Raw genomic sequence first — 22,987 nt, 5'->3', positions numbered from 1 at the left:
AGGAGGCTCCGCGTAGCACATACCACCCACAGTGCACCCATCAGTGATGTCAGGAGGCAGTGGCGTAACTATGAAAAAATCTCCCCCTGCCACAAATCTTTCGCGCGCCCCCCCCCCCCCCCCAGCTCGACCCGACCCCCCACCTCGAACCCCCCTAACCTTCTTAACTCTCCACATAGTGAAGCTGCGTCTGCCCTGGGACCTTCCGCCGGCGAATCAGTCTGCGCTCCGGCTCTCCGTCTCCCTGCTCTCCCGGCTACTGCTGTCATAAAAATGTGTCACTCAGAAAAAGGCTGCCCCTGTACAGCAGACCGTTTTTAAGTATGCTAGAGGAGTCCTCCGCCTCCTCTAAGATGCTCAAAAACGGTCTGCAGTATGGGGCAGCCTTTTTCTTTGTTTCACTTTTTTTATGGCAGAAGGAGCAGGGAGAGAGCCGGACCGCAGACTGATTCGCCAGCGGCAGGTCCCGGACAGATGCAGCAGGCCCCACCCAGGCACCCTCACCTTCCTAGCGCCTCCCCTCCACCACAGGGGCTGCGGAGCGATAGTTACGCCACTGTCAGGAGGAGTCTACCCAGGCACCCTCACCTTCCAAGCGCTTCCCTCCACTATAGGGGCTGCGGAGCGATAGTTACGCCACTGTCAGGAGGAGTCTCCCCGTGGCATATACCACCCACACCGCAGCCAACCCACAGTGCAGCCATCGGTGATGTCAGGAGGACATACCACCCACACTGCAGCCATCGGTGGTGTCAGCAGGAGCTCCGCATAGCACATACCACCCATAGTGCATCCATCAGTGATGTCAGCAGGAGGCTCTGCGTAGCACATACCACCCATAGTGCATCCATCAGTGATGTCAGCAGGAGGCTCCGTGTAGCACATACCACCCACAGTGCATCCATTGGTGATGTCAGAAGAAGTCTTCGTGTAGCACATACCACCCACAGTGCAGCCATCGGTGATGTCAGGAGAAGTCTCCGTGTAGCACATACAACCCACAGTGCATCCATTGGTGATGTCAGGAGAAGTCTTCGCGTAGCACATACCACCCACAGAGCGTCCATCGGTGATGTCAGGAGAAGTCTCTGCGTGGCACATACCACCCGCAGTGCAGCCATCGGTGATGTCAGGAGGAGGCTCCGCCTAGCAAATACCACCCACAGTGCCGTCATTGGTGATGTCAGGAGGAGCTCCTGTAGCACATATCACCCACAGTGCAGCCATCAGTGATGTCAGGTGGAGGCTTCGCGTGGCACATACCACCCACAGTGCCGCCATTGGTGATGTCAGGAGGAGGCACCGCGTTGCACATACCACCCACAGTGCAGCCCATCGTGATGTCAGGTGGAGAGCTTCGCGTGGCACATACTACCCGCAGTGCATCCATCAGGAGGATTTTATTATTATTGAATTATTGCCCTCGCACCCCTGCCCATAAGTTCCCGTTATAGAATGAAACCCCCCACCCACCCAGTGGTAATGAGAGTGTACGCACACAAATGCTAACCACTATGCCAACCGTCCTGCCCCATTCCACCTGAGCTGCTCTGTACAATGCTGAGCCCCAGTTATGCAGCAGAAGGGATGGGGCCTGTATGTGCGGTGTACCCAGCGGAAGGCATTGCTTATGCAGCGTGTACAAAGCAATTCTCTGGAGGTTCCTGGTGCAGTGAGAACGAGTTCCCTCACCTGTCACTCATACATAAGGCTCCCTCCGCAGCGAGTCCTCCACTGATGTCCTCACCGAGCAGCCAGACCGACACAATTACTCACCACGGACACACAATGGCCGAGCAACAGAAGATGAAGGAGCCCACCGTCCTCCTCCCTCTCTCCAGGTACCGAGCATCAATGCCTCCATCCCCTGCCTCCATCCCCACTGCACGCAGGAGGCCATGTCCTGTACGCACATCATACATACATACATACATACATACATCTATCTATCCATATAGATATATATACACACACATACCCAGTATATATATATATATATATATATACACACCCCCACACACACTATATATATATATATATATACCCACACACACACTATATATATATATATATATATATATATATATATATATATATATACAGTATATATACCCCGCCACACACACACAGTATATATATACCCACACACACTAACCCATTTGCATGCGTGCGGGGAAATCAGTTTTCGTGCCGGTGCCAATTAGATGAATTGTTTAGACCTGACTGCTGCTCCTTTATCTCTCTCTAGTGCTTAGTACACCCCATAGCCTGTAACATGGCAGTTAGGTGCTGATTGGCTGCTCCTTTATCTCTCTCTAGTGCTTAGTACACCCCATAGCCTGTAACATGGCAGTTAGGTGCTGATTGGCTGCTCCTTTATCTCTCTCTAGTGCTTAGTACACCCCATAGCCTGTAACATGGCAGTTAGGTGCTGATTGGCTGCTCCTTTATCTCTCTCTAGTGCTTAGTACACCCCATAGCCTGTAACATGGCAGTTAGGTGCTGATTGGCTGCTCCTTATCTCTCTCTAGTGCTTAGTACACCCCATAGCCTGTAACATGGCAGTTAGGTGCTGATTGGCTGCTCCTTTATCTCTCTCTAGTGCTTAGTACACCCCATAGCCTGTAACATGGCAGTTAGGTGCTGATTGGCTGCTCCTTTATCTCTCTCTAGTGCTTAGTACACCCCATAGCCTGTAACATGGCAGTTAGGTGCTGATTGGCTGCTCCTTTATCTCTCTCTAGTGCTTAGTACACCCCATAGCCTGTAACATGGCAGTTAGGTGCTGATTGGCTGCTCCTTTATCTCTCTCTAGTGCTTAGTACACCCCATAGCCTGTAACATGGCAGTTAGGTGCTGATTGGCTGCTCCTTTATCTCTCTCTAGTGCTTAGTACACCCCATAGCCTGTAACATGGCAGTTAGGTGCTGATTGGCTGCTCCTTTATCTCTCTCTAGTGCTTAGTACACCCCATAGCCTGTAACATGGCAGTTAGGTGCTGATTGGCTGCTCCTTTATCTCTCTCTAGTGCTTAGTACACCCCATAGCCTGTAACATGGCAGTTAGGTGCTGATTGGCTGCTCCTTTATCTCTCTCTAGTGCTTAGTACACCCCATAGCCTGTAACATGGCAGTTAGGTGCTGGATTGGCTGCTCCTTTATCTCTCTCTAGTGCTTAGTACACCCCATAGCCTGTAACATGGCAGTTAGGTGCTGATTGGCTGCTCCTTTATCTCTCTCTAGTGCTTAGTACACCCCATAGCCTGTAACATGGCAGTTAGGTGCTGATTGGCTGCTCCTTTATCTCTCTCTAGTGCTTAGTACACCCCATAGCCTGTAACATGGCAGTTAGGTGCTGATTGGCTGCTCCTTTATCTCTCTCTAGTGCTTAGTACACCCCATAGCCTGTAACATGGCAGTTAGGTGCTGATTGGCTGCTCTTTTATCTCTCTCTAGTGCTTAGGTACACCCCATAGCCTGTAACATGGCAGTTAGGTGCTGATTGGCTGCTCCTTTATCTCTCTCTAGTGCTTAGTACACCCCATAGCCTGTAACATGGCAGTTAGGTGCTGATTGGCTGCTCCTTTATCTCTCTCTAGTGCTTAGTACACCCCATAGCCTGTAACATGGCAGTTAGGTGCTGATTGGCTGCTCCTTTATCTCTCTCTAGTGCTTAGTACACCCCATAGTCTGTAACATGGCAGTTAGGTGCTGATTGGCTGCTCCTTTATCTCTCTCTAGTGCTTAGTACACCCCATAGCCTGTAACATGGCAGTTAGGTGCTGATTGGCTGCTCCTTTATCTCTCTCTTGTGCTTAGTACACCCCATAACCTGTAACATGGCAGTTAGGTGCTGATTGGCTGCTCCTTTATCTCTCTCTTGTGCTTAGTACACCCCATAGCCTGTAACATGGCAGTTAGGTGCTGATTGGCTGCTCCTTTATCTCTCTCTAGTGCTTAGTACACCCCATCGTCTGTAACATGGCAGTTAGGTGCTGATTGGCTGCTCCTTTATCTCTCTCCAGTGCTCAGTACACCCCATCGTCTGTAACATGGCAGTTAGGTGCTGATTGGCTGCTCTTTTATCTCTCTCCAGTGCTTAGTACACCCCATAGCCTGTAACATGGCAGTTAGGTGCTGATTGGCTGCTCCTTTATCTCTCTAGTGCTTAGTACACCCCATAACCTGTAACATGGCAGTTAGGTGCTGATTGGCTGCTCCTTTATCTCTCTCTAGTGCTTAGTACACCCCATAGCCTGTAACATGGCAGTTAGGTGCTGATTGGCTGCTCCTTTATCTCTCTCTAGTGCTTAGTACACCCCATAGCCTGTAACATGGCAGTTAGGTGCTGATTGGCTGCTCCTTTATCTCTCTCTAGTGCTTAGTACACCCCATAGCCTGTAACATGGCAGTTAGGTGCTGATTGGCTGCTCCTTTATCTCTCTCTAGTGCTTAGTACACCCCATAGCATGTAACATGGCAGTTAGGTGCTGATTGGCTGCTCTTTTATCTCTCTAGTGCTTAGTACACCCCATAGCCTGTAACATGGCAGTTAGGTGCTGATTGGCTGCTCTTTTATCTCTCTAGTGCTTAGTACACCCCATAGCCTGTAACATGGCAGTTAGGTGCTGATTGGCTGCTCCTTTATCTCTCTAGTGCTTAGTACACCCCATAGCCTGTAACATGGCAGTTAGGTGCTGATTGGCTGCTCCTTTATCTCTCTCTTGTGCTTAGTACACCCCATAGCCTGTAACATGACTGTTAGGTGCTGATTGGCTGCTCCTTTATCTCTCTAGTGCTTAGTACACCCCATAGCCTGTAACATGGCAGTTAGGTGCTGATTGGCTGCTCCTTTATCTCTCTCTAGTGCTTAGTACACCCCATAGCCTGTAACATGGCAGTTAGGTGCTGATTGGCTGCTCTTTTATCTCTCTCCAATGCTTAGTACACCCCATTGTCTGTAACATGGCAGTTAGGTGCTGATTGGCTGCTCCTTTATCTCTCTCTAGTGCTTAGTACACCCCATAGCCTGTAACATGGCAGTTAGGTGCTGATTGGCTGCTCCTTTATCTCTCTCTAGTGCTTAGTACACCCCATAGCCTGTAACATGGCAGTTAGGTGCTGATTGGCTGCTCCTTTATCTCTCTCTAGTGCTTAGTACACCCCATAGCCTGTAACATGGCAGTTAGGTGCTGATTGGCTGCTCCTTTATCTCTCTCTAGTGCTTAGTACACCCCATAGCATGTAACATGGCAGTTAGGTGCTGATTGGCTGCTCTTTTATCTCTCTCCAGTGCTCAGTACACCCCATAGCCTGTAACATGACAGTTAGGTGCTGATTGGCTGCTCCTTTATCTCTCTAGTGCTTAGTACACCCCATAGCCTGTAACATGGCAGTTAGGTGCTGATTGACTGCTCCTTTATCTCTCTCTAGTGCTTAGTACACCCCATAGCCTGTAACATGGCAGTTAGGTGCTGATTGGCTGCTCCTTTATCTCTCTCTTGTGCTTAGTACACCCCATAGCCTGTAACATGGCAGTTAGGTGCTGATTGGCTGCTCTTTTATCTCTCTCCAATGCTTAGTACACCCCATTGTCTGTAACATGGCAGTTAGGTGCGGATTGGCTGCTCCTTAATCTCTCTCTTGTGCTTAGTACACCCCATAGCCTGTAACATGGCAGTTAGGTGCTGATTGGCTGCTCCTTTATCTCTCTCCAGTGCTTAGTATACCACCATAGCCTGTAACATGACAGTTAGGAGCTGACTGGTGGTTACTTTATCTCTCTCCAGTGCTTAGTACACCCCATAGCCTATAACATGGCAGTTAGGTGCTAATTAGCGGCTACTTTATCTCTCTCCAGTTCTTAACACACACCCATAGCCTGTAACATGGCAGTTAGGCACTGATTGGCTCTTGCATGTGCTTAGTACACCCCTAGCCTGTAAAATGGCAGCTATGAGCTGATTGGATGATAGTTTATCTCTCTCCAGTGCTTAGTACACCCCCATAGCCTGTAACATGGCAGGTGCTGATTGGCTGCTACTTTATCTCACTTCAGTGCTTTCTAGACCGCTCATAGCCTGTAACATGGCAGCTAGGAGCTGATTGGCTTATACTTTATCTCTCTTCGCAGCATGCCTCAGCATTATGTAAGCGTAAGGTGTGAACACTGGATGTGACGGTGACAGTGCAGGGCCTGGGGAATGGACACCACGCCATTCCCTGTAGATGATAGGACATCCCAGAGTGTTTCCATGGCAACAGCTGAATCCGGGTCTGGAAGCGGCACCACGTATATACATTTCACATTATTGGCTGATGCTAATTTTAGTAACGCTCCTCAGGCACAGTAAGCGGCGGATTAACCCCGTCCGTACTGCGGCTCCAATGGTAAGCCACCATGTATCGATGGGTGTCTTGCCCCATACGGCAGGGCAGATGTGGTCGTTATACCCCTAACATTCCTGTAATTTGTGCAATAGCTATTCACCTACAGGCAAGTGCACGGGTAATTACCGGGGGGCAGGAATGTGGGGTTACTGGCTGTGATGGGGTCGTCATGTGAGATTGTGTCTGCAGCACATACATGGTAGGTACAGACACACTATGGGCACCCAGCATCGGGCTATCCCGGACTGACACCACCGTACGCAGCACCTATAGCATGGGGTCACTAAGCAGTGCGGGCATGTGCCGGGGTAATTACTGGGGGGGGGGCAAGAATGTGGGGTTACTGGCTGTGATGGGGGCAGTGTGAGATTGTGTCTGCAGCACATACATGGTAGGTACAGACACACTATGGACACCCAGCATCGGGCTATCCCGGACTGACACCACCGTACGCAGCACCTATAGCATGGGGTCACTAAGCAGTGCGGGCATGTGCCGGGGTAATTACTGGGGGGGGGGCAGGAATGTGGGGTTACTGGCTGTGATGGGGGTAGTGTGAGATTGTGTCTGCAGCACATACATGGTAGGTACAGACACACTATGGGCACCCAGCATCGGGCTATCCCGGACTGACACCACCGTACGCAGCACCTATAGCATGGGGTCACTAAGCAGTGCGGGCATGTGCCGGGGTAATTACTGGGGGGGGGGGCAAGAATGTGGGGTTACTGGCTGTGATGGGGGCAGTGTGAGATTGTGTCTGCAGCACATACATGGTACATACAGTCACATTATGGGCCCCAGCATCGGGCTATCCCGGACTGACACCACCGTACGCAGCACCTATAGCATGGGGTCACTAAGCAGTGCGGGCATGTGCCGGGGTAATTACTGGGGGGGGGGCAGGAATGTGGGGTTACTGGCTGTGATGGGGGCAGTGTGAGATTGTGTCTGCAGCACATACATGGTACATACAGACACATTATGGGCACCCAGCATCGGGCTATCCCGGACTGACACCACCGTACGCAGCACCTATAGCATGGGGTCACTAAGCAGTGGGGGCATGTGCCAGGGTAATTACTGGGGGGGGGGGGGGGCAGGAATGTGGGGTTACTGGCTGTGATGGGGGCAGTGTGAGATTGTGTCTGCAGCACATACATGGTACATACAGTCACATTATGGGCCCCAGCATCGGGCTATCCCGGACTGACACCACCGTACGCAGCACCTATAGCATGGGGTCACTAAGCAGTGCGGGCACGTGCCGGGGTAATTACCGGGGGGCAGGAATGTGGGGTTACTACCTGTGATGGGGGCAGTGTGAGATTGTGTCCGCAGCACATACATGGTACATACAGACACATTATGGACCCCAGCATTGGGCTATCTTGGACTGACACCTCCGTACGCAGCACTTATAGCATGGGGTCACTAAGCAGTGCGGGCATGTGCTGGGGTAATAACGGGGGGGGAGCAGGAATGTGGGGTTACTGGTTGTGATGGGAGTAGTGTGAGATTGTGTCTGCAGCACATACATGGTACATACAGTACAGACACATTATGGGCCCCAGCATTGGGCTATCTCGGACTGACACCTCCGTATGCAGCACCTATAGCATGGGGTCACTAAGCAGTGCGGGCACGTGCCGGGGTAATTACCGGGGGGCAGGAATGTGGGGTTACTACCTGTGATGGGGGCAGTGTGAGATTGTGTCCGCAGCACATACATGGTACATACAGACACATTATGGGCCCCAGCATTGGGCTATCTTGGACTGACACCTCCGTACGCAGCACCTATAGCATGGGGTCACTAAGCAGTTCGGGCACGTGCCGGGGTAATTACCGGGGGGCAGGAATGTGGGGTTACTACCTGTGATGGGGGCAGTGTGAGATTGTGTCCGCAGCACATACATGGTACATACAGACACATTATGGACCCCAGCATTGGGCTATCCCGGACTGACACCACCGTACGCAGCACCTATAGCATGGGGTCACTAAGCAGTGCGGGCATGTGCTGGGGTAATTACGGGGGGGGAGGCAGGAATGTGGGGTTACTGGCTGTGATGGGGGCAGTGTGAGATTGTGTCTGCAGCACATACATGGTACATACAGTCACATTATGGACCCCAGCATTGGGCTATCTTGGACTGACACCTCCGTACGCAGCACTTATAGCATGGGGTCACTAAGCAGTGCGGGCATGTGCTGGGGTAATAACGGGGGGGGGGGGGGGAGCAGGAATGTGGGGTTACTGGTTGTGATGGGAGTAGTGTGAGATTGTGTCTGCAGCACATACATGGTACATACAGACATTTATGGACCCCAGCATTGGGCTATCCCGGTCTGACACCACCGTATGCAGCACCAGCATGGGGTCACTAAGCAGTGTGGGCATGTGCCGGGGTAATTACTGGGGGGGGGGGGGGGCAGGAATGTGGGGTTACTGGCTGTGATGGGAGTAGTGTGAGATTGTGTCTGCAGCACATACATGGTACATACAGTCACATTATGGACCCCAACATCGGGCTATCCCGGTCTGACACCACCGTATGCAGCACCAGCATGTGGTCACTAAGCAGTGCGGGCATGTGCCGGGGTAATTACTGGGGGGGGGGGGGCAGGAATGTGGGATTACTGACTGTGATGGGGGCAGTGTGAGATTGTGTCTGCAGCACATACATGGTACATACAGTCACATTATGGACCCCAACATCGGGCTATCCCGGTCTGACACCACCGTACGCAGCACCTATAGCATGGGGGTTATTGATTTGTCCTTGCAGGGCTACAAGGACTTAGTGGGACCAGTAGTGCAACATAACTAGTAGCCCAACACTCCCAGCACATACTGTAGCACCCTGGTGTGGGACAAGGAGGATATGGAGATGGTAGCTTAGCGTATGTATGATGCGTGTGACGTTCTCCACTGTATTCTCTCTACAGACTGTGAAACCATCTGATGTGAACACTTGTTACAATGGCCAAACATAATAATAATGTCTTCACCGCAATCCCTGGATCTACTGTCAGCATTACCAAGCCGTCTAAACAAGCCGCGAAGTTAGAGAAAGCGGACCGGAAACTGCGCCGCCGCCAGCGATACGTAGAGAAGGACGGGAGGTGTAACGTTCAGCACGGAAACGTAAGGGAGACGTATAGGTATATTACAGATATCTTCACAACGTTGGTAGACTTAAAGTGGAGAGTTAGCCTTTTGGTCTTCATATTCGCCTATGCCATCACTTGGCTTTTCTTTGGAGTTATCTGGTGGTTTATTGCCTACTGCCGGGGGGACTTGGAGCACCTGGAAGACCAGGCATGGACACCGTGCATCAAAAACCTCAATGGCTTTGTCTCTGCATTCCTCTTCTCTATCGAGACGGAGACTACGATTGGTTATGGGCATCGGGTGATCACAGATAAGTGCCCAGAGGGCATCATCTTGCTTCTGCTTCAAGCCATTCTGGGGTCCATGGTCAATGCCTTCATGGTCGGCTGCATGTTTGTGAAAATCTCTCAACCCAACAAGAGGGCTGAGACTCTGGTCTTCTCTTCACATGCTGTGATATCTTTGCGTGATGACAAACTGTGTCTCATGTTCCGGGTGGGCGACCTTCGCCAGTCGCACATCGTGGAGGCCTCTATAAGGGCCAAACTCATCAAATCCAAGCAAACGCAAGAAGGAGAATTTATACCACTCAACCAGACAGACATCAACGTTGGTTTTGAGACCGGCGATGACCGACTTTTCCTGGTGTCACCGCTGATTATCAGTCATGAAATCAATGAGCACAGTCCATTCTGGGAAGTGTCCAAGAGACAACTAGCGAAGGACGACTTTGAGATTGTCGTCATCTTGGAGGGCATGGTGGAAGCAACAGGTAACCAGGCGCTATGGAGACATTAAGACACTGGTGGACCATGCTACAATGGTCATTTACTAATCCGCCTAGTCAGAATTTACCGCTACAAACCTGAATTCAGATATCTGAGGGATCCCTTATACGTGATAAGCCCTGTACACATGCATCGATTTTTCCCGATTTTCGATTCTATTTTGCTTATAGAAGCAAAATCGAATCGTAAACGAAATCGAATGCTTTTTTGTGTCACTTTCGATCTACATTCGATTCGATGCACGCTCCCGTTTTCACAAAATCGGCCAAAAAAAATCTACTGTGCAGCCAAGGAAATATCGAATTCAATATCTAATGCAAAAGTACAGATCTAATGCCAAATTGAATGGAAAGATCTAATGCCAGATCTAATAGAAAATCGAATCTAACATCGAATCAAAAGCAAATCGATGTGTGTGTACAGGGCTATAGGATTTAGAACCCAGAGACGGCACTTAGCGCTGTTACTGATTATGACGGGATAAGTCATACGCTCATAGGCCCTCATTCAGCATCAGGTGCAACTTCAAATTGTATAGCAATGAGCGATTATCGGTACACTGCGTACACAACACAATGTGACAAGTCTGTATAAGCTTCAGCAAGAGAAATTGAATTTAATAATGGGGAAAAGCAGTGGTGGGCCTATTGGATGGGCACATAATTGCTGCGATGCAGGGTGTGTGGTGGGTGAACCGTGGGTGTCGCATTTGCAACAAATGACAATACTAGAAAACGCAAAGGCATCATTGGTACAGGCTTAGCATAGGTGCCGATTCTGTGGGTGCTCAAGGGCCCAGGCACCCACGGAAATTGATGAGCACCCACGGGCCCGAGTCGCACTGCTGGGCCGCCATATTAACTTGCTAATTTGCGGCTGCAGCACCCACATTACCGGACCCGCCACCTGGGAAACAGTATGCCGGGAAGAGTGTATTCTGTCCGCGGAGTGCAAAAAAGAGGAAGGGGATAGCAGCGCTATAGGGATTTATCCTAGATTGGATAAAATAAATTATTTAATTTGGATGATCTTTACAAATATTTATTGGTACCACATGAAAATGAATAACATTGATATAAAAACATATAAAATAAGACAATGGATTTAGCAAGCATTGCCCATACCCACAATTGATAGCAAGGTAGGGAGAGTCCGTTCCTAGTAGGCCCCGAGAATTTTGTAGAGATGATAATTACCACTCCTGGTTAATTGCTGGATTGCTTCTGTTTGTACTGTGTGTAAATACGTTGCACCATGCAGTCTCCCAAACCTGAGCTATAATACTATAATGCCACCTTCCTGCATTCTTCTTTTTCCGTTTCCTACCCTGCCTCTATCCGTATATGAGTGACTGAATAGCTACCCCCATACCTCCCAATTGTCCCGCTTATCGCGGGAACGTCCCGATATTTTGGGACATTCCCGCGTCCCTCCCGCCACCGGCAGTGTCCCCCGGCGAGGGGATCAGTTGGGAGTCCCCCCCAGTAGTCCGTGAATAGACGCTATGCGCATGCGCACAGCATCTATACTTGCAGGCAGAGGGGCTGGCCAGCAGCTCACAGAGTTGCTGGGCATGCCCCCACCGCGGCAAAAAATGGGGGGCGCCCCCTTTCCGGCAGGCCACACCCCCAAATTTTGGCGCGCGCACCGTCCCGCCGCCGCCTTCACAGATGTTGGGAGGTATGCTACCCCCATGGAAATTTTTTACGTCCCCTTAAGCCCCATTGTCATTGGAAATTTCACTAAGCTTGTTCAGTAACTAGTGCATTACCTTTGTTCTATAAGACCGTGACGGAGAACTTGTACTGAGCTTCCAAAAAGAATCCTATCTCCTAATGAAAACTGGGGTTGCTACACTGCTAGCATGTCTCCGAAGGGGCTGTTATCCCCCCTATTCGCATAAAGGTTATAGGATTTTAGCAGGTGCGCTGCGCATGTGTCTCCTGGCCCCCTTCTGATCCCTGTACGTTATGTGATGTACAACCTGCTCACGCTATTGCCCTATGACTGTTTTCTACCCAAGTTATATAAAAGGACATACTGTAGCTTTTCCTATAATGATTCTGCTTTGCTTATTCCAGTTCAGAATTCCCAGCACATTCCCCCTTATTGACAAGCTAGTGCGCACTGAGCGGTTACCTGTACTGTGTCGTTATGCCTACATCCATTTTTTTCATGTGTTATCTGTTAAAGGGTCCCTCTACTTTGCACCCAGCGTCAGGTGCTACCTTGCTGAGATTTTTAGCTATATGCAGAACAGAGGGGTATACAGGTGCACTATTCACTCATTACTGCTAACATATATTTTGTTTATATTTCATTTATGAGGTTGTTGGCATACATTTGGCCAAAGATATGTACCTGCCCACCAACGTTAAGGTCACCTCTTTAGAGCAGGTCCCTAGCACTATGGGGTTCATGCCCAAACCAGTCCAGCAAAACCACCCCAGGGCATCACATAAATAAAATATAGCTGTGATAAAGCTAAAAATTTCAGCAAGGTAGCACCTCTCATTACAGGGTGTGCAGTCTGGGCCCCCTCTTCCTATATAGTCTCTACTGTGTATCCTTACACACCTGTCAGTTTTCTTGGGGTAATTGTCTGGGTGCGGGGCCCCCTTGGGCCTGTCTGGCTGGACCACTCCAGGGCATCGCTACTTTACACATAGACTCACATAAACATATCATCATTTTTCTATTTAATGTCCTTTTTATATGTAGTTTTTCACATATAATTTTTAAAATTTTTTAATTTTTAACTTTTAACTCGTTATCACTATTAGTTGCTTACACATACCCCCACATTCTGTGACACTTTACACTCTACTACACTTCACAGATAGATTTTATTTATGTGATGCCCTGGGGTGGTTTTTCTGGACAGGTTTGGGGGTGCCCTGCACCCCAGGCATAAACCCCATAGTGCTAGGGACCTGCTCTAAAGAGGTGACCTTAACATTGGTGGGCAGGTACATATCTTTGGCCAAATATATGCTAACATCCTCATAAATTAATTATAAAAGGAATATATGTTAGCAGTAATGAGTGAATAGTGCACCTGCAATGTGCAGTGTGTATATGGGGTAATCAGTACTGTGCAGTGTGTATATGGGGTAATCAGTGCTGTGCAGTGTATATGGGGTAATCAGTGCTGTGCAGTGTGTATATGGGGTAATCAGTACTGTGCAGTGTGTATATGGGGTAATCAGTACTGTGCAGTGTATATGGGGTAATCAGTACTGTGCAGTGTATATGGGATAATCAGTACTGTGCAGTGTGTATATGGGGTAATCAGTACTGTGCAGTGTATATGGGGTAATCAGTACTGTGCAGTGTATATGCGGTAATCAGTACTGTGCAGTGTATATGGGGTAATCAGTACTGTGCAGTGTGTATATGGGGTAATCAGTACTGTGCAGTGTGTATATGGGGTAATCAGTACTGTGCAGTGTATATGGGGTAATCAGTAATGTGCAGTGTATATGGGGTAATCAGTACTGTGCAGTGTATATGGGGTAATCAGTGCTGTGCAGTGTATATGGGGTAATCAGTACTGTGCAGTGTATATGGGGTAATCAGTACTGTGCAGTGTGTATATGGGGTAATCAGTACTGTGCGGTGTATATGGGGTAATCAGTACTGTGCAGTGTGTATATGGGGTAATCAGTACTGTGCAGTTTGTATATGGGGTAATAAGTACTGTGCAGTGTATATGGGGTAATCTGTACTGTGCAGTGTATATGGGGTAATCAGTACTGTGCAGTGTGTATATGGGGTAATCAGTACTGTGCAGTGTGTATATGGGGTAATCAGTACTGTGCAGTGTATATGGGGTAATCAGTAATGTGCAGTGTATATGGGGTAATCAGTACTGTGCAGTGTGTATATGGGGTAATCAGTGCTGTGCAGTGTATATGGGGTAATCAGTACTGTGCAGTGTATATGGGGTAATCAGTACTGTGCAGTGTGTATATGGGGTAATCAGTACTGTGCGGTGTATATGGGGTAATCAGTACTGTGCAGTGTGTATATGGGGTAATCAGTACTGTGCAGTTTGTATATGGGGTAATCAGTACTGTGCAGTGTATATGGGGTAATCTGTACTGTGCAGTGTATATGGGGTAATCAATACTGTGCAGTGTGTATATGGGGTAATCAGTGCTGTGCAGTGTATATGGGGTAATCAGTGCTGTGCAGTGTATATGGGGTAATCAGTACTGTGCAGTGTATATGGGGTAATCAGTACTGTGCAGTGTGTATATGGGGTAATCAGTACTGTGCAGTGTATATGGGGTAATCAGTACTGTGCAGTGTGTATACGGGGTAATCAGTACTGTGCAGTGTGTATACGGGGTAATCAGTACTGTGCAGTGTATATGGGGTAATCAGTACTGTGCAGTGTGTATATGGGGTAATCAGTACTGTGCAGTTTGTATATGGGGTAATAAGTACTGTGCAGTGTATATGGGGTAATCTGTACTGTGCAGTGTATATGGGGTAATCAGTACTGTGCAGTGTGTATATGGGGTAATAAGTACTGTGCAGTGTATATGGGGTAATCTGTACTGTGCATTGTATATGGGGTAATAAGTACTGTGCAGTGTATATGGGGTAATCTGTACTGTGCATTGTATATGGGGTAATCAGTACTGTGCAGTGTATATGGGGTAATCAGTGCTGTGCAGTGTATATGGGGTAATCAGTACTGTGCAGTGTATATGGGGTAATCAGTACTGTGCAGTGTGTATATGGGGTAATCAGTACTGTGCGGTGTATATGGGGTAATCAGTACTGTGCAGTGTGTATATGGGGTAATCAGTACTGTGCAGTGTGTATATGGGGTAATCAGTACTGTGCAGTTTGTATATGGGGTAATAAGTACTGTGCAGTGTATATGGGGTAATCAGTACTGTGCAGTGTATATGGGGTAATCAGTACTGTGCAGTGTGTATATGGGGTAATCAGTACTGTGCAGTGTGTATATGGGGTAATCAGTACTGTGCAGTGTGTATATGGGGTAATCAGTACTGTGCAGTGTATATGGGGTAATCAGTACTGTGCAGTGTGTATATGGGGTAATCAGTGCTGTGCAGTGTATATGGGGTAATCAGTGCTGTGCAGTGTATATGGGGTAATCAGTACTGTGCAGTGTATATGGGGTAATCAGTACTGTGCAGTGTGTATATGGGGTAATAAGTACTGTGCAGTGTATATGGGGTAATCTGTACTGTGCAGTGTATATGGGGTAATCAGTACTGTGCAGTGTGTAAATGGGGTAATCAGTACTGTGCAGTGTATATGGGGTAATCAGTACTGTGCAGTGTATATGGGGTAATCAGTACTGTGCAGTGTGTATATGGGGTAATCAGTACTGTGCAGTTTGTATATGGGGTAATAAGTACTGTGCAGTGTATATGGGATAATCTGTACTGTGCAATGTATATGGGGTAATCAGTACTGTGCAGTGTATATGGTTTAATCAGTACTGTGCAGTGTGTATATGGGGTAATCAGTACTGTGCAGTGTATATGGGGTAATCAGTACTGTGCAGTGTGTATATGGGGTAATAAGTACTGTGCAGTGTGTATATGGGGTAATCTGTACTGTGCATTGTATATGGGGTAATCAGTACTGTGCAGTGTATATGGGGTAATCAGTACTGTGCAGTGTATATGCGGTAATCAGTACTGTGCAGTGTATATGCGGTAATCAGTACTGTGCCGTGTATATGCGGTAATCAGTACTGTGCAGTGTATATGCGGTAATCAGTACTGTGCAGTGTATATGGGGTAATCAGTACTGTGCAGTGTATATGGGGTAATCAGTACTGTGCAGTGTATATGGGGTAATCAGTACTGTGCAGTGTATATGCGGTGATCAGTACTGTGCAGTGTATATGCGTGATCAGTACTGTACAGTGTATATGGGGTAATCAGTACTGTGCAGTGTATATGGGGTAATCAGTACTGTGCAGTGTATATGGGGTAATCAGTACTGTGCAGTGTATATGGGGTAATCAGTACTGTGCAGTGTATATGGAGTAATCAGTACTGTGCAGTGTATATGGGGTAATCAGTACTGTGCAGTGTATATGGGGTAATCAGTACTGTACAGTGTGTATATGGGGTAACCAGTACTGTGCAGTGTATATGGGTAACCAGTGCTGTGCAGTGTATATGGGGTAATCAGTACTGTGCAGTGTATATGGGGTAATCAGTACTGTGCAGTGTGTATATGGGGTAATCAGTACTGTGCAGTGTATATGCGGTAATCAGTACTGTGCAGTGTATATGGGGTAATCAGTACTGTGCAGTGTATATGCGGTAATCAGTACTGTGCAGTGTATATGGGGTAATCAGTACTGTGCAGTGTATATGGGGTAATCAGTACTGTGCAGTGTATATGGGGTAATCAGTACTGTGCAGTGTATATGGGGTAATCAGTACTGTGCAGTGTATATGGGGTAATCAGTACTGTGCAGTGTGTATATGGGGTAATCAGTACTGTGCAGTGTATATGGGGTAATCAGTAATGTGCAGTGTATATGGGGTAATCAGTACTGTGCAGTGTATATGGGTTAATCAGTACTGTGCAGTGTATATGGGGTAATCAGTACTGTGCAGTGTATATGGGGTAATCAGTACTGTGCAGTGTGTATATGGGGTAATCAGTACTGTGCAGTGTATATGGGGTAATCAGTACTGTGCAGTGTGTATATGGGGTAATCAGTACTGTGCAGTGTATATGGGGTAATCAGTACTGTGCAGTGTATATGGGATAATCAGTACTGTGCAGTGTGTATATGGGGTAATCAGTACTGTGCAGTTTGTATATGGGGTAATAAGTACTGTGCAGTGTATATGGGGTAATCTGTACTGTGCAGTGTATATGGGGTAATCAGTACTGTGCAGTGTGTATATGGGGTAATCAGTACTGTGCAGTGTGTATATGGGGTAATCAGTACTGTGCAGTGTATATGGGGTAATCAGTACTGTGCAGTGTATATGCGGTGATCAGTACTGTGCAGTGTATATGCGGTGATCAGTACTGTACAGTGTATATGGGGTAATCAGTACTGTGCAGTGTATATGGGGTAATCAGTACTGTGCAGTGTATATGGGGTAATCAGTACTGTGCAGTGTATATGGGGTAATCAGTACTGTGCAGTGTATATGGAGTAATCAGTACTGTGCAGTGTATATGGGGTAATCAGTACTGTGCAGTGTATATGGGGTAATCAGTACTGTGCAGTGTGTATATGGGGTAATCAGTACTGTGCAGTGTATATGGGTAATCAGTGCTGTGCAGTGTATATGGGGTAATCAGTACTGTGCAGTGTATATGGGGTAATCAGTACTGTGCAGTGTGTATATGGGGTAATCAGTACTGTGCAGTGTATATGCGGTAATCAGTACTGTGCAGTGTATATGGGGTAATCAGTACTGTGCAGTGTATATGCGGTAATCAGTACTGTGCAGTGTATATGGGGTAATCAGTACTGTGCAGTGTATATGGGGTAATCAGTACTGTGCAGTGTATATGGGGTAATCAGTACTGTGCAGTGTATATGGGGTAATCAGTACTGTGCAGTGTATATGGGGTAATCAGTACTGTGCAGTGTGTATATGGGGTAATCAGTACTGTGCAGTGTATATGGGGTAATCAGTAATGTGCAGTGTATATGGGGTAATCAGTACTGTGCAGTGTATATGGGTTAATCAGTACTGTGCAGTGTATATGGGGTAATCAGTACTGTGCAGTGTATATGGGGTAATCAGTACTGTGCAGTGTGTATATGGGGTAATCAGTACTGTGCAGTGTATATGGGGTAATCAGTACTGTGCAGTTTGTATATGGGGTAATAAGTACTGTGCAGTGTATATGGGGTAATCTGTACTGTGCAGTGTATATGGGGTAATCAGTACTGTGCAGTGTGTATATGGGGTAATCAGTACTGTGCAGTGTGTATATGGGGTAATCAGTGCTGTGCAGTGTGTATATGGGGTAATCAGTGCTGTGCAGTGTATATGGGGTAATCAGTGCTGTGCAGTGTATATGGGGTAATCAGTACTGTGCAGTGTATATGGGGTAATCAATACTGTGCAGTGTATATGGGGTAATCAGTACTGTGCAGTGTGTATATGGGGTAATCAGTACTGTGCAGTGTATATGGGGTAATCAGTAATGTGCAGTGTATATGGGGTAATCAGTACTGTGCAGTGTGTATATGGGGTAATCAGTACTGTGCAGTGTGTATATGGGGTAATCAGTACTGTGCAGTGTATATGGGGTAATCAGTACTGTGCAGTGTATATGGGGTAATCAGTACTGTGCAGTGTATATGGGGTAATCAGTACTGTGCAGTGTATATGGGGTAATCAGTACTGTGCAGTGTGTATATGGGGTAATCAGTACTGTGCAGTGTATATGGGGTAATCAGTACTGTGCAGTGTGTATATGGGGTAATCAGTACTGTGCAGTTTGTATATGGGGTAATAAGTACTGTGCAGTGTATATGGGGTAATCTGTACTGTGCAGTGTATATGGGATAATCAGTACTGTGCAGTGTGTATATGGGGTAATCAGTACTGTGCAGTGTGTATATGGGGTAATCAGTGCTGTGCAGTGTATATGGGGTAATCAGTGCTGTGCAGTGTATATGGGGTAATCAGTACTGTGCAGTGTATATGGGGTAATCAGTACTGTGCAGTGTGTATATGGGGTAATCAGTACTGTGCAGTGTATATGGGGTAATCAGTACTGTGCAGTGTGTATATGGGGTAATCAGTACTGTGCAGTGTGTATATGGGGTAATCAGTACTGTGCAGTGTGTATATGGGGTAATAAGTACTGTGCAGTGTATATGGGGTAATCAGTACTGTGCAGTGTATATGGGGTAATCAGTACTGTGCAGTGTGTATATGGGGTAATCAGTACTGTGCAGTGTATATGGGGTAATCAGTACTGTGCAGTGTATATGGGGTAATCAGTACTGTGCAGTGTATATGGGGTAATCAGTACTGTGCAGTGTATATGGGTTAATCAGTACTGTGCAGTGTATATGGGGTAATCAGTACTGTGCAGTGTATATGGGGTAATCAGTACTGTGCAGTGTGTATATGGGGTAATCAGTACTGTGCAGTGTATATGGGGTAATCAGTACTGTGCAGTGTGTATATGGGGTAATCAGTACTGTGCAGTGTATATGCAGTAATCAGTACTGTGCAGTGTATATGCAGTAATCAGTACTGTGCAGAGTATATGCAGTAATCAGTACTGTGCAGTGTGTATATGGGGTAATCAGTACTGTGCAGTGTGTATATGGGGTAATCAGTGCTGTGCAGTGTATATGGGGTAATCAGTGCTGTGCAGTGTATATGGGGTAATCAGTACTGTGCAGTGTATATGGGGTAATCAGTACTGTGCAGTGTATATGGGGTAATCAGTACTGTGCAGTGTATATGGGGTAATCAGTACTGTGCAGTGTGTATATGGGGTAATCAGTACTGTGCAGTGTATATGCAGTAATCAGTACTGTGCAGTGTATATGCAGTAATCAGTACTGTGCAGTGTGTATATGGGGTAATCAGTACTGTGCAGTGTGTATATGGGGTAATCAGTACTGTGCAGTGTGTATATGGGGTAATCAGTACTGTGCAGTGTATATGGGGTAATCAGTACTGTGCAGTGTATATGGGGTAATCAGTACTGTGCAGTGTGTATATGGGGTAATCAGTACTGTGCAGTGTATATGCAGTAATCAGTACTGTGCAGTGTATATGCAGTAATCAGTACTGTGCAGTGTGTATATGGGGTAATCAGTACTGTGCAGTGTATATATGGGGTAATCAGTACTGTGCAGTGTGTATATGGGGTAATCAGTGCTGTGCAGTGTATATGGGGTAATCAGTGCTGTGCAGTGTATATGGGGTAATCAGTACTGTGCAGTGTATATGGGGTAATCAGTACTGTGCAGTGTGTATATGGGGTAATCAGTACTGTGCAGTGTATATGGGGTAATCAGTAATGTGCAGTGTATATGGGGTAATCAGTACTGTGCAGTGTGTATATGGGGTAATCAGTACTGTGCAGTGTATATGGGGTAATCAGTACTGTGCAGTGTATATGGGGTAATCAGTACTGTGCAGTGTGTATATGGGGTAATCAGTACTGTGCAGTGTATATGGGGTAATCAGTACTGTGCAGTGTATATGGGGTAATCAGTACTGTGCAGTGTATATGGGGTAATCAGTACTGTGCAGTGTATATGGGGTAATCAGTACTGTGCAGTGTATATGGGGTAATCATGTATCAGTGCTCACCGCAGTTCTCTGTCCTTTCAGGGATGACGTGTCAGGCGCGCAGTTCTTACCTGGTGGATGAAGTTCTCTGGGGTCAGCGCTTCATGTCGGTGCTCAGCCTGGAGGACGGCTTCTACGAGGTGGACTATAACACCTTCCACCAGACCTTCGAGGTCCCCACTCCATTATGCAGTGCCCGAGAGATGGCCGACAACGCTGCCAGAATGGATGCTCACCTGTACTGGTCCATCCCCAGCCAGCTGGATGAGAAGGTGGAGGAAGGGACAGAGAAAGAGGACCTGGGAAAGCAGAGAAACGGCAGCATTAGCAGCCCTGAGAGTGAGCAAGTCCTTGTGGAGTGAGTGTACTCACCAAGGAGCCACTTAGGAGAGTGATACAGGACACTAGTGCGAACACTACTCCGATATCTCCTTATCACCGCCCAAACTGTGGACCCCTCAGAACCCAGTAGTGTAAAACCAAAATGACCAGTCGTCTGACAGATCAGCCACTCGTACCTGGAGAAGACTCACTTACTGTCAGGGCTAAGGTCCCATACAAGGGACTGTAGTACTGTAATCTCCCCCAGGCCACATGGTTACTACTGAGGGTCTCCATCCCGCAATACACCTCCACTCGCTGCTGTGTCCATCTGGGACTCCAACCTGACCATTGAATATGGGCCATATCAGAGGAGATCCAGCTGTAGTAAGATGGGGGTCAATCTGCTCGGCCTACTATAACCTGGAGTCATAGCAATCATTAGCGAATGTTACCCAACCATTATCACATTATATGCTCCATCCTGCAAGATATACAGCTGTGTGTTCCATATATCAATGCGTTACCCCACGCACTGCTATATTCCTAACCCATGGCATGTGCGTAACAATCGCTACTGGCATCATTATGTAATGGGGGTCACAATCACAGTCATTGGTTGTTCCCCTATCAGTGTATCATTTGTCGTCCAAATCCCCCCCCCCTCTCGCCTGATGTACCGCCCGTACACCTTTGGATTCCCAGAATCTTCGCCTACATTCCTGTGATTTTTAGATACAGTTTCCTGCGCTTCGTAGACCAGGAATGATATAAATGCTGGAAAACCAACTCTGACCAACAAGGTCTCCATATATCTACTGGTCCTACACTGAAAGGTTATTATTCAATAAAGAGACTCATATTCGTGTTTCCTCTGTGTCTACGCATTTTATTGTACCATCTATCGAGGCTACGCATTTGATGGCACCAGCAATCTGTCTAGGCTACGGGTTTCATGGTACTAGCAATCTGTAGGCTACGCGTTTCATGGCAGTGGCAATGTATCTAGGCTACGCATTTCATGGTACTAGCAATTTCTAGGGTACGTGTTTCATGGTACCGGCAATCTATCTAGGCTACGCGTTTCATGGCAGTGGCAATGTATCTAGGCTACGCATTTCATGGTACTAGCAATTTCTAGGGTACGTGTTTCATGGTACCGGCAATCTATCTAGGCTACGCGTTTCATGGCAGTGGCAATGTATCTAGGCTACGCATTTCATGGTACTAGCAATTTCTAGGGTATGTGTTTCATGGTACCAGCAATCTATCTAGGCTACGCGTTTCATGTCACCGACACTATCTAGGCTACTTGTCTCATGGTGCTACCAATATATAGGCTATGCATTTCATGTTATTGGCAATCTATCTAGGTTACGCATTTCATGGTACTAGCAATAACTAGGCTACGCATCTCATGGTACCGGCAATCTATCTAGGCTACGTGTTGCATGGTATTGGCAATCTATCTAGGCTACGCTTTTCATGGTACTAGCAATATCTAGGCTATGCATTTCATGGTATTGGCAATCTATCTAGGTTACGCGTTTCATGGTACTAGCAATAACTAGGCTATGCGTCTCATGGTACCGGCAATCTATCTAGGCTACGCGTTTCATGGCAGTGGCAACGTATCTAGGCTACGCCTTTAATGGTACTAGCAATTTCTAGGGTATGTGTTTCATGGTACCGGCAATCTATCTAGGCTACTACTGTATACGGTACTCAGCTTTCACACTGTCACTACTGTACTCAGCTCTCACACCGTCACTACAATACCTGGTACTCAGCTCCCGCACCGTCACTACACTACCTGGTACCCAGCTCTCTTACCATCACTACAGTACTCAGCTCTCTTACCATCACTACTGTATCCGGTACTCAGCTCTCACACCGTCACTACTGTATCTGGTACTCAGCTCCCGCACCATCACTACTGTATCCGGTACTCAGCTCGCACACCGTCAGTACTGTATCCGGTACTCAGCTCTCACACCGTCATTACTGTATCCGGTACTCAGCTCTCACACCATCATTACTGTATCTGGTACTCAGCTCTCACACCGTCAC

At 47.3% G+C, this 22,987-nt stretch overlaps 1 protein-coding gene across 3 annotated transcripts; it reads left to right on the top strand.

Moving 5' to 3' along the window:
- Positions 1-1,274: 1,274 nt before the first annotated feature.
- KCNJ9 (potassium inwardly rectifying channel subfamily J member 9) lies at positions 1,275-21,788 on the top strand. 3 transcript variants are annotated; one of them, XM_083167308.1, is made up of 3 exons: positions 1,275-1,841; positions 9,342-10,279; positions 20,639-21,788. In XM_083167308.1, the coding sequence occupies exons 2-3, from the start codon at positions 9,376-9,378 to the stop codon at positions 20,956-20,958; spliced, it is 1,224 nt and encodes a 407-aa protein (XP_083023434.1). In that variant the 5' UTR covers positions 1,275-1,841; positions 9,342-9,375; the 3' UTR covers positions 20,959-21,788. The 3 variants fall into 3 exon arrangements, with proteins under 3 accessions (XP_083023434.1, XP_083023436.1, XP_083023435.1); XM_083167310.1 differs by lacking the exon at positions 1,275-1,841 and adding an exon at positions 6,179-6,389; XM_083167309.1 differs by lacking the exon at positions 1,275-1,841 and adding an exon at positions 6,343-6,495.
- The last annotated feature ends 1,199 nt before the right edge of the window (positions 21,789-22,987 follow it).

This window comes from Crinia signifera, chromosome 12, assembly GCF_055691185.1.
Source record: "Crinia signifera chromosome 12, ASM5569118v1, whole genome shotgun sequence".
Classification (NCBI taxonomy): domain Eukaryota; kingdom Metazoa; phylum Chordata; class Amphibia; order Anura; family Myobatrachidae; genus Crinia; species Crinia signifera.
Note: the sequence above shows the minus strand (reverse complement) of the source record. Positions and strands in the feature narration are given on the sequence as shown.

Coding starts and splice junctions, on each gene's coding strand:
- KCNJ9 (XM_083167308.1), top strand. CDS start 9,376: ATGGCCAAACATAATAATAATGTCTTCACCGCAATCCCTGGATCTACT. Junction 10,280..20,638: donor GGGCATGGTGGAAGCAACAG/GTAACCAGGCGC, acceptor CTGTCCTTTCAG/GGATGACGTGTCAGGCGCGC.